The 17,256-nt window shown below is 45.9% G+C and overlaps 1 protein-coding gene across 1 annotated transcript in view; it reads right to left on the minus strand.

The window, feature by feature from the left end:
* Positions 1-315: 315 nt before the first annotated feature.
* Positions 316-17,256, minus strand: part of LOC126188781 (odorant receptor Or2-like) — a 44,357-nt gene continuing 27,416 nt past the window's right edge. Inside the window, exons 4-5 of the mRNA XM_049930393.1 lie at positions 3,918-4,073; positions 316-400 (exon numbers count right to left, since the gene is read on the minus strand). Of these exons, the coding sequence (XP_049786350.1) occupies positions 347-400; positions 3,918-4,073 (210 nt within the window). The 3' untranslated portion in view covers positions 316-346. The remainder of the gene's footprint in view (positions 401-3,917; positions 4,074-17,256) is intronic.

Consider the following 17,256-nt stretch of genomic DNA (forward strand, 5'->3'; position numbering starts at 1 on the left):
TATGTGTTAACAAAGACACTGGATATTGATAGATTTACTCTTATCGTAGCAATTAATTCTAATGTACGTAAAGCGACTACATTACAAGCCTGATAAACATATAAACACTAGCCCCAAGGAAACGATTTCTAGAATAGTACAACTGATGTTACAATGTTGATTTATGCGACAGTGTTGTTTACAGCGTGAAAAGTCACTTTGGTGCATGGATCTCGAACAGTTACAAGTACGTTAAAAAGTGAAGGTAGGACAAAACAAAAATATATTTTATGATTTTGTATAAGGCTGTGACACAGTTGTGAAGACTACAGGTGTTGTGCAGGAGCGCCGTATTTCTTCTTTCCCATCAGTTGTCCAAATTTTGAAGAAGTGTGTAGTAGGAGTACGTCGCTTGAATCAACTGAAAACAGTAACTTGATATGAGGTTTAAACATTTGTTGCTCGTAAAGTCTGTCATTAGCATGAGCAATCTTTAATATGCTTTGGCATTACCATAGTCTCTTGTACAGAGTGCCAGAATCTGATGTTACTTACATACAGTGCAGACTTGCTGCGCCCGTGATACAGAATGAATTCAGATCCTCGATCGATATAATAATTTCGGTTAACTGCACGGAATACCATAATACAAAGAAAACGGAAGATATAGAGAACATTGTACCTACACAGGATGATCCTTATTAACGTTTAAAAACTCTGAAGCTACGCAGATGAAGCTGAGATAATTAATTTAATACACTGCTGGCCATTAAAATTGCTACACCAAGAAGAAATGCAGATGATAAACGGGTATTCACTGGACAAATATATTATACTACAACTGACATGTGATTACATTTTCACGCCATTTGGGTGCATAGATCCTGAGAAATCAGTACCCAGAACAACCACCTCTGGCCGTAATAACGGCCTAGATACGCCTGGGCATTGAGTCCAACAGAGCTTGGATGGCGTGTACAGGTACAGCTGCCCATGCAGCTTCAACAGGATACCACAGTTCATCAAGAGTAGTGACTGGCGTTTTGTGACGAGCCAGTTGCTCGGCCACCATTGACCAGACGTTTTCAGTTGGTGAGAAATCTGGAGAATGTGCTGGTCGGGGCAGCAGTCGAACATTTTCTGTATCCAGATAGGCCCGTACAGGACCTGCAACATGCGGTCGTGCATTATCCTGCTGAAATGTAGGGTTTCGCAGGAATCGAATGAAGGGTAGAGCCACGGGTCGTAACACATGAGAAATGTAACGTCCACTGTTCAAAGTGCCGTCAATGCGAACAAGAAGTGACCGAAACGTGTAACCAATGGTACCCCATAGCATCACGTCGGTTGATACGCCAGAATGGCGATGACGAAACATGCTTCTAATGTGCGTTCACCGCGATGTCGCCAAACATGGATGCGGCCATCATGATGCTGTAAACAGAACCTGGATTCATCCGGAAAAATGACGTTTTGCCATTCGTGCACCCAGGTTCGTCGTTGACTACACCATCGCAGGCGCTCCTTTCTGTGATGCAGCGTCAAGGGTAACCGGAGCCATGGTCTCCGAGCTGATAGTCCATGCTGCTGCAAACGTAGTCGAACTGTTCGTGCAGATGGTTGTTGTCTTGCGAACGTCCCCGTCTGTTGGCTCAGACATCGATACGTGGCTGCACGATCCGTTACAACCATGCGGATAAGATGCCTGTCATCTCGACTGCTAGTGGTACAAGGCCGTTGGGATCCAGCACGGCGTTCCGTATTACCCTCCTGAACCCACCTATTCCATATTCTACTAACAGTCATTGGATCTCGACCAACGCGAGCAGCAATGTCGCGATACGATAAACCGCAATCGCTATAGGCTACAATCCGACCTTTATAAAAGTCGGAAACGTGATGGTTCGCACTTCTCCTCACGTCAGCTCGTTGTAGGTATCGCCACCGGCGCCAACCTTGTGTGAATGCTCTGAAAAAGCTAATCATTTGCATATCACAGCATGCGGCGGTTGAGTCCGTCGGTATTTCGGACCTGAGCTTCGTAAGCCAACTCAACTGTTCGGGTCGGTGTGGCTATGGGCCCTCTTGGTCGACTTAGCTCCTGGAGCTCATGATACAGTATTGCGTCTAGCATGCAGTATTTTCTTCATTGCGTTAAACACTTACGTGTTTACACAGAGGTAAAATTTACTGTATTATTTACTTTTGGTTTATTATAAAGTACAGTACAATAATACAAAAACCTACCGTAGAGCGTCGCAAGTGTGTGAGTATAAAATGATTGCGCCGGTACCGATAAATTGCCTACACTACTGGCCATTAAAATTGCTACACCACGAAGATGACGTGCTACAGACGCGAAATTTAACAGACAGGAAGAAGATGCTGTGATATGCAAATGATCAGCTTTTCAGAGCATGCACACAAGGTTGGCGCCGGTGGCGACACCTACAACGTGCTGACATGAGGAAAGTTTCCAACCGATTTCTCATACAAAAACAGCAGTGACCGGCGTTGCCTGGTGAAACATTGTTGTGATGCCTCGTGTAAGGAGGAGAAATGCGTACCATCACGTTTCCGACTTTTATAAAGGTCGGATTGTAGCCTATCGCGATTGCGGTTTATCGTATCGCGACATTGTTGCTCGCGTTGGTCGAGATCCAATGACTGTTAGCAGAATATGGAATCGGTGGGTTCAGGAGGGTAAAACGGAACGCCGTGCTGGATCCCAACGGACTCGTATCACTAGCAGTCGAGATGACACGCATCTTATCCGCATGGCTGTAACGGATCGTGCAGCCACGTCTCGATGTCTGAGCCAACAGACGGAGACGTTTCCAAGACAACAGCCATCTGCACGAACAATTCGACGACGTTTGCAGCAGCTTGGAGACCATGACTGCGGTTACCCTTGACGCTGCATCACAGACAAGAGCGCCTGCGATTGTGTAGTCAACGACGAACCTGAGTGCACGAATGGCGAAACGTCACTTTTTCGGACGAATCCAGGTTCTTTTTAAAGCATCATGATGGCCGCTTCCGTGTTTGGCAACATCGCGGTGAACGCACATTGCAAGCGTGTATTCGTCATCGCCATACTGGCGTATCACCGGGCGTGATGTGGTGGGGTACCATTGGTTACACGTCTCGGTCACTTCTTGTTCGCATTGACGGCACTTTGAACAGTGGACGTTACATTTCACATGTGTTACGACCCGTGGCTCTACCCTTCATTCGATCGCTGCGAAACGCTGCATTTCAGCAGGATAATGCACGACCGCATGTTGCAGGTCCTGTATGGGCTTTTCTGGATACAGAAAATGTTCGACTGCTGCCCTGACCAGCACGTTCTCCAGATCTTTCACCAACTGAAAACGTCTGGTCACTGGTGGCCGAGCAACTGCCTCGTCACAATACGCCAGTCACTACTCTTGATGAACTGTGGTATCCTGTTGAAGCTGTATGGGCAGCTGTGCTGTACACGCCATCCAAGCTCTGTTGGACTCAATGCCCAGGCGTATCTAGGCCGTTATTACGGCCAGAGGTGGTTGTTCTGGGTACTGATTTCTCATGATATATGCACCCAAATTGCGTGAAAATGTAATCACATGTCAGTTGTAGTATAATATATTTGTCGAATGAACACCCATTGATCATCTGCATTTCTTCTTGGTGTAGCAATTGTAATGGCCAGTAGTGTACGTTTTCTGATGTCTGTAAACGAAAAATAAGGGATGTAAGTAAAGAAACATAAAATAGAGAGACACTTAATGATCTGATTATGGTCTCCAAAGACTGAAATCGGTTCCCATGAATAAATATTTAGAAATTAAGTCCGATTACTTTATTAAACTGGATTGTAAACTGCTTTCCTGCAACCACGTTGTCGGAAATCATATACCTCTCCATTGTTGACTCCTGTCATAGACTTGACTCACCGAGAGGAAGGCGGCCCTCTTGACGGCGTAGAGCTTGCCAGCTGTCAGCGCCAGCGGCTTCTGGGCGCGGCTGATCACCAGCTGCAGCGCGCGCTTCAACTTGCTGCTGCTGTCGCACCAGGCGCAGTCGTACGCCGCCATCGCTACCGCCTCACTCTGTCAACACAGCAGTACAGCATAACATGGTCCCAGCGCCCCGCACACTGCAGCTGTATTGTCAGTATCTATTTTCCAAAACGCCGCACTTGGAGACGGTATTTTCCAATGTTCATACCTCGGGTTCTACTCCTGAAGAAAAGATAGGTCATGTATTTTGGATAGCTCCTGGACTAGGGACCATTTGTATAACCAACAGAATGATAGTCTTGTGTCAATATCCTACAGTACAGAGTCAAGATATGAATAAAAATGGTTCAAATGGCTCTGAGCACTATGGGACTTAATATCGGAGGCCATCAGTCCCCTAGAACTTAGAACTACTTAAACCTAACTAACTTAAGGACATCACACACATCCATGCCCAAGGCAGGATTCGAACCTGCGACCGTAGCAGTCGCGTGGTTCTGGACTGAAGCGCCTAGATATGAATATTACACACTTCTTCCGTCTTAGGCAAATGGAGCAAATTGTTGGTGCTTTTTGCATTTGATGTGGTCTACGTTGGACTTGATGGGACTTATGGAGGCACCATTAATTCATCGGCGGTTCTTCGGAAAACTCCAACACGACGGTTTTTAGTATATTTTCGCCGTCACCAACAGACCAAAACACAGGCAAGGATTCCAAGACAGCTATTCACAGCAAATGGCTGAAATTATTATGATACATTTCTAAGATCTCGAACATCCTTGACAATAGGGGATGTCAAATGTGTACAGGATGGGCGTATGGGCAGGCGGTGGGCGTTATCGAATGAATAGGATTATTTTTAGAGAAAGGCCATGTATTGGCGAAAGCATGTTAAAAAAGGGTCACATGGGTCTAGGGAGGTGAGGGTGAGCCAGAGCTTGGAGTTTGGCGAAACATTGTTCGCGAAGCTACCGAAAGTGGTTGTCTGCCAAAACTAAGTCCACAGTGCCGCAGCACCGGGAGAAGCGGGAGATGTTCAATGCTACAGGACGCGCATCCGATTCGCGGGTGAGCAAGAATACAATAGAGCGGGCCCGGCGACGGGCGGCCGGGTATATTCGACGCACCACGCGGCTTCCTCCGCCCTGATTGGTCAGGACTGAGCAAACCGTGCGGGCGACATCGAACATTCCAGAGCGTTGGCTGCTAAGCGACGCCTGGGGCGGCGTTACCTCGTAAGCACATTAGAGATGGGTCGAACTCGTTCATTCCAGTGAACTACTTCATTCATTTCACTCTTTGCCGTGAAGCGTTCAAATGAAGTAGTTCATTCGTGAAGTACGGAAGCCTGTCGAAGTTACCCAGTTCGCCGCTCAGCCGCTGCTACGCTCGCTCGTACAATGAAGCTTCGTAATACTTCATAATTTTACCAACAGATGGCCGAACTATGCAGTAACGTGCACGCAACGTTTTACGCTCTTACAGCGTCTGAGTTAACTTAAATACAGCATGGTCGAAGGGGACAAAGGAAAGATAAACAGAGAAGCCTGTCACATATAAAGAAGTTATTACATTTAATCTTGCTCGAAATTTTCTCATGAAGCGTCCAAAAAAGTCTTTATCTGCCAAATGAAATATTATTTGTTGTATTCATGAACTGAAAAATAGGGCTACCAACGAAATGCAGTCCAATTTTATGTTCCTTGTAAAATTTAATCCAAAATAGAATGAGTATGTTTACCACTGTCACAGTCTATATACGTACGTTAAGTAATTATTCAGAAGTTTTCCTGTAGATTTTATTCAGATTCAAAACGTAAACTTTCACCTGTAGTCATTGGTACGATTTCAGGTAAAATCCCTCTTTCAGTGTTATTAACAAACCTTTCATTTTCATGTTGGCTGTGCGTGCTCACACAGCCAGCCCCTTCGTTTATATCTTTAATATTCATTTGTCTGCAAGCGCTGCCAACGGTAGGCTACCCGTAGACGCGAAGTATAACTGCACAAATGTCAAATAGTCACAAGTACTGTCAGCACTGCACGTAGCAGCTGACGCTGCCTTCCCCTCACCCCTCACCTCCCCAACCCGTCGTAAACCTATCGTTCCCCACAAACCCCGCGCGATTCGTCGACAGACAGTAGAGGGGGGACTGAAGTCGAGGGAGAATGAGTGACGTAGCGCCGATGTAGTGGGAGAGAGAGAGGGGAAGAGAGTGAGTGAACTAGAAAAAAGTGTGGAGTGTGCTATCTGTAAAGAGTTTGAAGTACCAGTTCATTGAAATTGAGTGGTTAGTTCACACTTCACTGAAGTGAAGCGTTCATTTGAACGACTCATTCACGAGCTCCCCATCACTAAAGCACATGAGAGAGGCGCGTGATCAAGGTGCCCTTCCTCGGTGCTGACTTCCTGTTGCTAAACCGTGAGACGAAAGAATTTACAGGCAGCTAACATTGCCGGCTGTGGCTTGGCCGCAATGGAAAAATGAAGTTACCGTTTGAAAGCTCATATAATAAAGCAAAAGCTCCTACTGTCTGGCTCATCCTTTACAAGTGAAACACCTTTCAGCTGTTTAGTTTCCAAACTTAATTTTATTTGGCTGCTAGTTTCAGAGTTTTACAACGCCTTCTTCAGGCCCCTGACCGACATGCAGGAAGATTCTGCCTCGGTTCTGATCAAAACAGGGGCCAGCAACGCTGGTATCGGTAGATTTTTGCTATAGCGATGTCTTCAACCATCATCTGTGATCATCTGAGCCGGCAGATGATGGTTGAAGTGATCGCTACAGCAGAAATCTACTGATACCGGCGTTGCTGGCTCATGGTTTGATCAGAACGGAGGTAGAATCATCCCACTCGTCGGTCAGGGGCCTCAAAATGGCTAGCCAAATAAAATAAGTTTGGAAACAAGACGGCTGAAAGGTGTTTAATTTGACGTCCTGTATCGAACAGCGAATACCGCAACCATCTCTAAAAAGATGGACATGCAGATCTTTGACAATGTTCTTATCTTTATCCGTTTCCGAGGTATAGAGGTTCAATGGTACCCTAATTGTACACGTAAAATACGCACGTAAAATCCGGTGTGAGTCGGAAATGTAGTTTATTAAGTGACGTACCACGGAGAAATATGTTGTCAAGCGGTTCTTCAGAAAACTCCAACAAAACGGTTTTTAGTATATTTTCGCCGTCACCAACGGACCAAAACACAGGCAAGGATTCCAAGACAGCTATGCACAGCAAATGGCTGAAATTTTTATGATATATTCCTAACATCTCGAACATCCTTGACAATAGGGGATGTCAAATGAAACACCTCTCCATCTGGGAACCCCATATCGTAGTACTGAGCTATATGTAGTTTTTTTTTCACCTAAAAGCCTGTGTGATGTGTAAAATTATTGGCCCCGGCGGAGGTTCGAGTCCTCCCTCGGGCTTGGGCGTGTGTGTTTGTCCTTAGGATGATTTAGGTTAAGTAGTGTGTACGCTTAGGGACTGATGACCTTAGGAGTTGAGTCCCATAATATTTCACACACATTTGAACATTAGTTTTGTGTTGTTTCAATTTTCATCCAAACATATTAGCGCTTTTTTATACTGAGGGAGAAGACCACAGCGGCAGTGGCAAAGAGACGGACAGTAGGAAATACTGGAACATAGTAGACAGTGGCTGTGTTGTAAAAAGAGCATAGGAGACAATGGCCTCGTGAGAGAAAGAGAGGGATAAAGGCAGTGGAACATAGTTGACAGCGACAGAACAGTGCTAGGAAAAAAGTGGAAGAGACAGCGCCAGAGGGAGAGGAATAAAGAGAAGAAGAAAAAAATGGTTCAAATGGCTCTAAGCACTGTGAACAGTCCCCTAGATTTGGAACTACTTAAACCTAACTAACCTAAGCACATCACACAGATCCATGCCCGAGGCAGGATTCGAACCTGCGGCCGTAGCAACAGCGGGGTTCCGGACTGAAGCGCCTAGACCCGCTCGGCCACAACGGCCGGCCAATAAAGTGAAAAAAAGGTGGAAATGGCTGAGAGCTAGTGATAACGAGAGACAGAGTGTCCGACAATGACAACGAGGGTGAGAGATAGTGACTGTGAGAAGGGCAGCAGCAGTGGGAAGGAAGGAATGAGATATTAACAGGAAGAGAGGGCAAGTGGGAGACCGTGTCAGTGAGAGAAGACTGTAGTAGTAGGACAGAACGAAGAGGAGTGTGGGTGTGACACGGGAGGCAACTGTAGAGAGACATAAGGACATAATAATATTCACTTGGGTTGAATGAGCTATTGAGTGACTTATAATTGACAAGCGGGTGTGAATTAGAGTCCTGCATGACCGAGTAAGCGAGCACAAAATACGAGGTGGGGCGAGCACACCCTAACTGGATAGGCTACCCGCACTAGTTCTCGTGACCGAGCATAGAAGCCGTGACCGAATACGTAGCACATAACTTCAAACACATTACACGTGTTATTATCCGTGTGACGCTGGAGCCAGTACGGGCTTCTTATTTGTGGTGTGTCTCTCTGTAATCATGCAGCGCGAGGAAGCCAGTGTAATAAGACGTAAGATTGAAACCAATGTTTACACATTAAAGAAACGGGAAGGTCTAAAAAGCCAAGTATGGAGTACATTTCTGTTGGTTGTAGATGAAAACATTGCGTCTACTGGGTACGTATCGTGCATAAACTGCTCCACTTTATTGTTTTTCCAGTCGGCAACCACTCATTTAAAGAAACACTGTTGCAAGAAACCTCACAAAGATCGTTTCTTTGGCCGTCCTTCCGTTATCTTAATATGCTTGAAATATGTGAAAAGCAGGAAATTCTTAACAGTGTGCGACAAATGTGTGCTACGTACGCAGGTACAACATTCAATCGTTAATATAATCGTTTTTGCATAGTTAGTGGAAAGTGTATTATAGAGAAACGGGAATGTTGTGACTCGTATAATATTTCATTAACGTAAAACATCTCGTTTTTTGTTGGAACGGGGGGTCGGGTTGTTTGGGGGGAGAGACCAAACAGCGAGGTCATCGGTCTCTTACGGGAATGTTTCGATGATTTCCATATCAGATCTGTATCACTTGTCTCTTTTGTTTATTATCATAGATCCTTCAAGTACTGTGTGATCACCACCCAGAAAGAGAGCTCGTTTCAAGGAATGGAGGAATAACAGATCATCCGCAGCAGATGAAGTAGATCTGTAGATTTTAATGCACCCCGGAGATGATGATGACATCTTAAAGTGGTGGAGCAGGCATGAAGCAGATCTGCCAGGTTTGGCTGCATTTGCAAGACGTATTTTATGTATCCCAGCAACAAGCGCACCTAGTGAAAGGTGCTTTAGTAAAGCCGGCATGTTACTAACAAATTGCCGCAGCCAATTATATCCGGAACGCGTTAGTGATTTCCCGCTGATCAACAATAACTATAATTTTGTTTATGTTGCAAACAATTGAAACGTATGAGAAGTTACGTCTGTAAATGTTTAATGTTCTTTGTATGCTTTCTTTATGAAGATGGTTGTCTTCTAGATTACAGGGAAAGCACTTATTTAATGTTTCCTATAAATGAAAGGAAAAATATCTCTTTTGTTTGGAAATGAGACTCGTCTTCTATCCGCGATTGTATTGAAATATCTTACTTTCCAGGTGCTTTATGAATTCAGCTATGTCACGTACCCGTTCTTGGAAATGTTACTTTTGTATTAAGAGAGAGAGAGAGAGAGAGGCGTTGGATTTGTACAGTAAAGTACAGAGCAGCGAGCCCGGGCGAGGCTAGGTAAGACGTCAGCGGTGACCGGTCATGCTCGGTTATCCGCGTGTCCGGAATCCGGACATCAGACATGGGGCGAGTACGTGACCGAGCCGAGTCGTGTGGGGCCGGACACGAGCTGCTCGGTCCCCCCGTCAACAGGCGAGCCGTGACCGGTAAAACGCTGAGCGTTGCAGCACTCTAGTGTGAATGGGTATGGGCAACTTACAGCGATGGACTAGTAGGTGTGAGTGATTTACAGTTAGGGGAGCCTAAGAGAATTTGAGGTGCACTGCATGTTAAAAAAGCAAGAATGTGTTCGGGTGCCAAAATTTTTGGATAATTTTTTATAGATGCTGAGGAAGGTAGAATGAGGCAGCTAGTACCACACATTTCAGTCTGAGTCTTTTAAGCGAAAAGGAACATATTCGCATTTTTTGTGCTCCAGTAAGAACATTTTTACACTAGTCTGCTATAATGCTCAACAGTAGGTCCCTGTATGAGAAGAATCATAACTAACATGACCAGAGATCTGTTCACAAAAACGAGTAGTTAAACTCAGGGCCGGCCAGAAATTCTGCACGCGTGCGGTGCTCCTGCACATGTTCAACTTCCGGGTCACAGCGTGCACGCAGCAGCCGTCAGCGTTCATGTAGTGCATGTTTCTACGCACAGATGTCGCTTTATCCACTTGCTGGGATACTCTGTACCGGCGCGTTCTAGTGCTCTTTCCGCAGCTTACAAGCCAACCGTGGGAAGGTATTTCGCGTATTAAACATTTAAAATACTGTCACAATCTACTCATTGAGACGTCTACTTTTATGTTAACAGTTTAACCCAGTAAGACAAGTGATACAGTTAACAACCGTGGGTTTTTATTAAGGCAGCTTGACTGACGGCACGTAAATACGCGTAATGTTTTTGTTCTAGTATTTAAGAAAGAGAGCACTTTCCTGTAACTAATTCTCTGTGCCCTCAGTTACACCCACATAATTTCTGTCTCACAGACCTCTGAACAGAATGACAACCGCAGACCTCTGGATGATCGCCTGTACCATTATTGCTATATCTTTCATCAGTTCCGTCTGAAATCTGCATAATAACCGACAATTAGATGAATGTTATGTTTTATCTTCAGCTGAGCATAGCCCTTCACACATTAAAAAAAAAACCCTAAATGTAAGTATACATTGGAACAATCGGTTTAATGACCAATTTTCCTGATAATAATGTAACATGGTGCAGAATGAAGCAATAATGCACAGTTAGTAAACAATAAATTTTAATTATGAAAGGAATAAACCCAAACACATTTATCACTGGTCATGGGAAATTGTATAGCTAATATCGGGCACAAAAGTAAGGCTCATTGACAAACGCAAGCAGTTGCGAACATTTTCATCACTTGTGCTTGATCGAAACCTTGATTTATTCATTTTCATTACCGAGAAGAATCTTTCACAAACATATGTCGACCCGAACATGGACATAACTCTCGCGGCTTCTCGGTGCAAGCGTGGAAATTCTTGTTGTGAAAAATTTTCGCAGAATTCTTTTGTACTTCGCACTGCAAAGAACTTCTCCTTCAGTCTTGTATTTCACTGTAGGTCGATCAGTTCCATCTGTAGATCATTCGGAGCATCTTCAACTGACGACGAGAACGGTCGAGCAAAGGGGCGAATGACAGGAGACAAACTCGTAACATCTGCAAATCGTGATCGAAATTGTTTCTTAATTTTTACAATTATTGACACGTATTCTTGAAATCTAGAACTTTCGTGGACCAGTCCAAGAGTCGAGAAACGTGCAGTGTTTTCTGTCAATAGCTGGCTCTCCCAAAGCGCATGCTTCCTTTCAAAGGCATTTACTTTTTCCAACATGTCAGAAATTAAATTATTTTCACCTTGCAAACGGACGTTCAGGCTGTTCATGTGAGACGTAACGTCCACGAGAAATGCAAGGTCTGATACCCAACAAGGGTCTTCCAACATAGGTTCAATTTTTCCCTTCTCATGTAAGAATGTTACTATGACCAAACGTAAATAAAAAAAATATTTTCAGCATTTTACCTCGACTGAGCTAGCGTACTTCAGTATAGTAAGGTATGTCGCTGTACTCCGCTCCTAATTCCTCAAAGACCCGCAGAAACTGGCGATGCGTAAGTCCATGTGTCTTCAGATAGTTTACAGTACGCACAACAATTTACATGACGTTTGCTAAAGTTACTGATTTTGCACAAAGCGCCTCTCGATGCAGAATGCAGTGAATTCCATACAACGTCTCGTCTGTGCGCCCTAGTTTTTTGCGCATCCGTGCTATGAGTCCTCTTTGATGGCCTTGCATTGATGGTGCTCCATCTGTGGTCACTGAGACTAACCGATTCCAGTCCATACCGACACCATCAATCGCTTGCTCGACAGCTAGGAGTAAGTCCGCACCTGTAGTAGTCCCTTTCAAAGGTACTAAGTCCAAAACGTCTTCTGTTACGCAAAGTGCGTTGTCGACACCTCGTATGTTCAGGGTGTTTTAAAAATGACCGGTATATTTGAAACGGCAATAAAAACTAAACGAGCAGCGATAGAAATACACCGTTTGTTGCAATATGCTTGGGACAACAGTACATCTTCAGGCAGACAAAATTTCGAAATTACAGTAGTTACAATTGTCAACAACAGATGGCACTGCTGTCTGGGAAACTCTATAGCACGATATTTTCCACATATCCACCATGCTTAGCAATAATATGGCGTAGTCTCTGAATGAAATTACCCGAAACCTTGGACAACGTGTCTGGCGGAATGGCTTCACATGCAGATGAGATGTACTGCTTCAGCTGTTCAATTGTTTCTGGATTCTGGCGGTACACCTGGTCTTTCACGTGTCCCCACAGAAAGAAGTCACAGGGGTTCATGTCTGGCGAATAGGGAGGCCAATCCACGCCGCCTCCTGTATGTTTCGGATAGCCCAAAGCAATCACACGATCATCGAAATATTCATTCAGGAAATTAAAGACGTCGGCCGTGCGATGTGGCCGGGCACCATCTTGCATAAACCACGAGGTGTTCGCAGTGTCGTCTAAGGCAGTTTGTACCGCCACAAATTCACGAAGAATGTCCAGATAGCGAGATGCAGTAATCGTTTCGGATCTGAAAAATGGGCCAATGATTCCTTTGGAAGAAATGGCGGCCCAGACCAGTACTTTTTGAGGATGCAGGGACGATGGGACTGCAACATGGGGCTTTTCGGTTCCCCAAATGCGCCAGTTCTGTTTATTGACGAAGCTGTCCAGGTAGAAATAAACTTCGTCAGTAAACCAAATGCTGCCCACATGCATATCGCCGTCATCAATCCTGTGCACTATATCGTTAGCGAATGTCTCTCGTGCAGCAATGGTAGCGGCGCTGAGGGGTTGCCGCGTTTGAATTTTGTATGGATAGAGGTGTAAACTCTGGCGCATGAGACGATACGTGGACGTTGGCGTCATTTGGACCGCAGCTGCAACACGGCGAACGGAAACCCGAGGCCGCTGTTGGATCACCTGCTGCACCAGCTGCGCGTTGCCCTCTGTGGTTGCCGTACGCGGTCGCCCTACCTTTCCAGCACGTTCATCCGTCACGTTCCCAGTCCGTTGAAATTTTGCAAACAGATCCTTTATTGTATCGCTTTTCGGTCCTTTGGTTACATTAAACCTCCGTTGAAAACTTCGTCTTGTTGCAACAACACTGTGTTCTAGGCGGTGGAATTCCAACACCAGAAAAATCCTCTGTTCTAAGGAATAAACAATGTTGTCCACAGCACACTTGCACGTTGTGAACAGCACACGCTTACAGCAGAAAGACGACGTACAGAATGGCGCACCCACAGACTGCGTTGTCTTCTATATCTTTCACATCGCTTGCAGTGCCATCTGTTGTTGAAAATTGTAGCTACTGTAATTTCGAATGTTTGTCCGCCTGAAAATGTACCGTTGTCCCAAGCATATTGCAACAAACGGTGTATTTCTATCGCTGTTCGTTTAGTTTTTATTGCCGTTTCAAATATACCGGTCATTTTTGAAACACCCTGTATATCACAACCTGGGCTGTATCTGTAAGATCTGCTGCTTCATCGAGCGCAACAGAGAAAGCAACAAAGTCGATATCTGCTAACGTTCGTGGGACACACAAGTTCAGCAGCATCAGTCAGACACCCTTTCCCAAACTCCCCTACGGAAAAGGGTTTCCCAGATTGTGCAACTCTTAATGCGATTTTAAAACTTGCTCGCAGTGAAGATTTAGTGTGGGTGTCATTCTGGAAAATTGAAAACAGTACATTTACAGCGTACAGTGAAATAGACATAAATGTAACACAAGAAACTAAGGGTTCAAGAAGTATCAGTTACTTTGACGTACAGTAAAATCGAGTTGATGTGTCTCATCCATTTTCTTAAGGACATTTAATTTTGCTTGCCGTTCTTCACTGTTGAGTACACTACACTCGTCTTTGTGATATGTATTGTAGTGCCTTTCAACTGAAAACTTACGCTGGCCGCCTATTATTCGGCGGCACAGCAAACACTGTTGAGTTTTCGCCAACGGCTACAAAAAAGAATTGCAGTTCCCAGTCATTTTTAAACGAATGAGAACATAGATCTCCAGTCCTTTGCTTTTTCACAGTACCTGCCATTTCTCAGTACTTCTCTGTTGAGGTTACGGTCACCAGGGGTAAACGAGACTGGGTATGTTGCGCTCTTTTTTTTTCTTTGTTGTTATTTTGAAACCTGTATTACAGGCGGACCATGCAGCAGCAGACGACGCCGCTCTTTACCCGCAGAGAACACAAATATACAAATGAAGACATTTAAAGAAAAAACATGGTGGACATATAAACGGAGACAAACACTGTTTAAAACACAAGGTGCCGTTCACGGGCGTAGAGTCCTATTATAGATAAAATTGTGCAGACACTTCGACACAGACAGAAACGAAAATTGTCACACGTGAACGTAGGGGCACAAAACGAATAACACTGAATCACTTAAGCACAAAACGACGGCACACACAGAACACGAGGCGTTGATCTCCGACGCGCGAATGTTGACTATCCGTGTGTTGCGCTCTTGCTTGTACCACATAAATAGGGAAGTGGAGCCGCCACCGTTCATTTAGGACACATGTCTAATAACAGATGTCGCTGTCGCTCGCTGTCGCACACGTGCGCACATGTGCAGCACTTCCGCACGTCTGCACACTGTGCAGCGTTTGGCCGGCCCTGAGTTAAATTCCTTTGGGCATTAGAACTATACATTTGCTAGAAAACTTAACAATAAGGTATGTCTAATGTATTTTCAATAGTACATTTAATTCTCCAATACACACTTCGAAGCACAGCTTCATCAACACTTCAGCTGGCTATCAAATGCACTCCATTGTGATGTCAGCACGCCAGAAACGCGTGTCTGCGAATTTCAGCAAAGTCTGTATATTCCTAGTACCATCGAAATATTTCAAGCGTGCATGTATGATTCTATCGTCATTGCCGTAACGAGAGTTATGTATCTTCTTCATTTCCTCGAAGGATTCGGCGGTCACAGCGATACGCTGCACAAGAAGGCAAGGTTCCTCTTGTACACTACCGCTTCGAAACATTTAATTATGAATCGTACACAGTGAGGAATTCTTATCAACTTACAGCATCAACTGTCACAAAATCGTGCCCAGGTTTATATGTCTCCCATGAATGATCTTTCGTCTTAACTTTCCATGATCACTCGTGACCGTCGTTACCTATATACCCTCCACGCTAATAGAGTGGATGGCTTCTCATAAAGTTTTACCCATTTTTCCGAGAGGATGCTTCATACTGGCTCAATAGGGGGGTGAGGGGGGGGGGGGTGGAAGAGAGATCTGGTGAGATTCAGCTAAATTACAACAGTGGCACCTAGAGGGCATACAAGAAAGACTGGGATTGCAGGGAGGCACTAGAGCTGCTGACAAGTGTGAGCGGAAGAATTCATTTGCGTCTTACAAATTCCAGTCGCTGGACACCAATCGGGAAGCGCCAGCCACATATGACTGTGGTGCATTATTACACTCCTGGAAATTGAAATAAGAACACCGTGAATTCATTGTCCCAGGAAGGGGAAACTTTATTGACACATTCCTGGGGTCAGATACATCACATGATCACACTGACAGAACCATAGGCACATAGACACAGGCAACAGAGCATGCACAATGTCGGCACTAGTACAGTGTATATCCACCTTTCGCAGCAATGCAGGCTGCTATTCTCCCATGGAGACGATCGTAGAGATGCTGGATGTAGTCCTGTGGAACGGCTTGCATGCCATTTCCACCTGGCGCCTCAGTTGGACCAGCGTTCGTGCTGGACGTGCAGACCGCGTGAGACGACGCTTCATCCAGTCCCAAACATGCTCAATGGGGGACAGATCCGGAGATCTTGTTGGCCAGGGTAGTTGACTTACACCTTCTAGAGCACGTTGGGTGGCACGGGATACATGCGGACGTGCATTGTCCTGTTGGAACAGCAAGTTCCCTTGCCGGTCTAGGAATGGTAGAACGATGGGTTCGATGACGGTTTGGATGTACCGTGCACTATTCAGTGTCCCCTCGACGATCACCAGTGGTGTACGACCAGTGTAGGAGATCGCTCCCCACACCATGATGCCGGGTGTTGGCCCTGTGTGCCTCGGTCGTATGCAGTCCTGATTGTGGCGCTCACCTGCACGGCGCCAAACACGCATACGACCATCATTGGCACCAAGGCAGAAGCGACTCTCATCGCTGAAGACGACACGTCTCCATTCGTCCCTCCATTCACGCCTGTCGCGACACCACTGGAGGCGGGCTGCACGATGTTGGGGCATGAGCGGAAGATGGCCTAACGGTGTGCGGGACCGTAGCCCAGCTTCATGGAGACGGTTGCGAATGGTCCTCGCCGATACCCCAGGAGCAACAGTGTCCCTAATTTGCTGGGAAGTGGCGGTGTGGTCCCCTACGGCACTGCGTTGGATCCTACGGTCTTGGCGTGCATCCGTGCGTCGCTGCGGTCCGGTCCCAGGTCGACGGGCACGTGCACCTTCCGCCGACCACTGGCGACAACATCGATGTACTGTGGAGACCTCACGCCCCACGTGTTGAGCAATTCGGCGGTACGTCCACCTGGCCTCCCGCATGCCCACTATACGCCCTCGCTCAAAGTCCGTCAACTGCACATACGGCTCACGTCCACGCTGTCGCAGCATGCTACCAGTGTTAAAGACTGCGATGGAGCTCCGTATGCCACGGCAAACTGGCTGACACTGACGGCGGCGGTGCACAAATGCTGCGCAGCTAGCGCCATTCGACGGCCAACACCGCGGTTCCTGGTGTGTCCGCTGTGCCGTGCGTGTGATCATTGCTTGTACAGCCCTCTCGCAGTGTCCGGAGCAAGTATGGTGGGTCTGACACACCGGTGTCAATGTGTTCTTTTTTCCATTTCCAGGAGTGTATATCCGGGACATTCAGCGCAAGAA

Source organism: Schistocerca cancellata, chromosome 5, assembly GCF_023864275.1.
Source record: "Schistocerca cancellata isolate TAMUIC-IGC-003103 chromosome 5, iqSchCanc2.1, whole genome shotgun sequence".
Taxonomy (NCBI): Eukaryota; Metazoa; Arthropoda; class Insecta; order Orthoptera; family Acrididae; genus Schistocerca; species Schistocerca cancellata.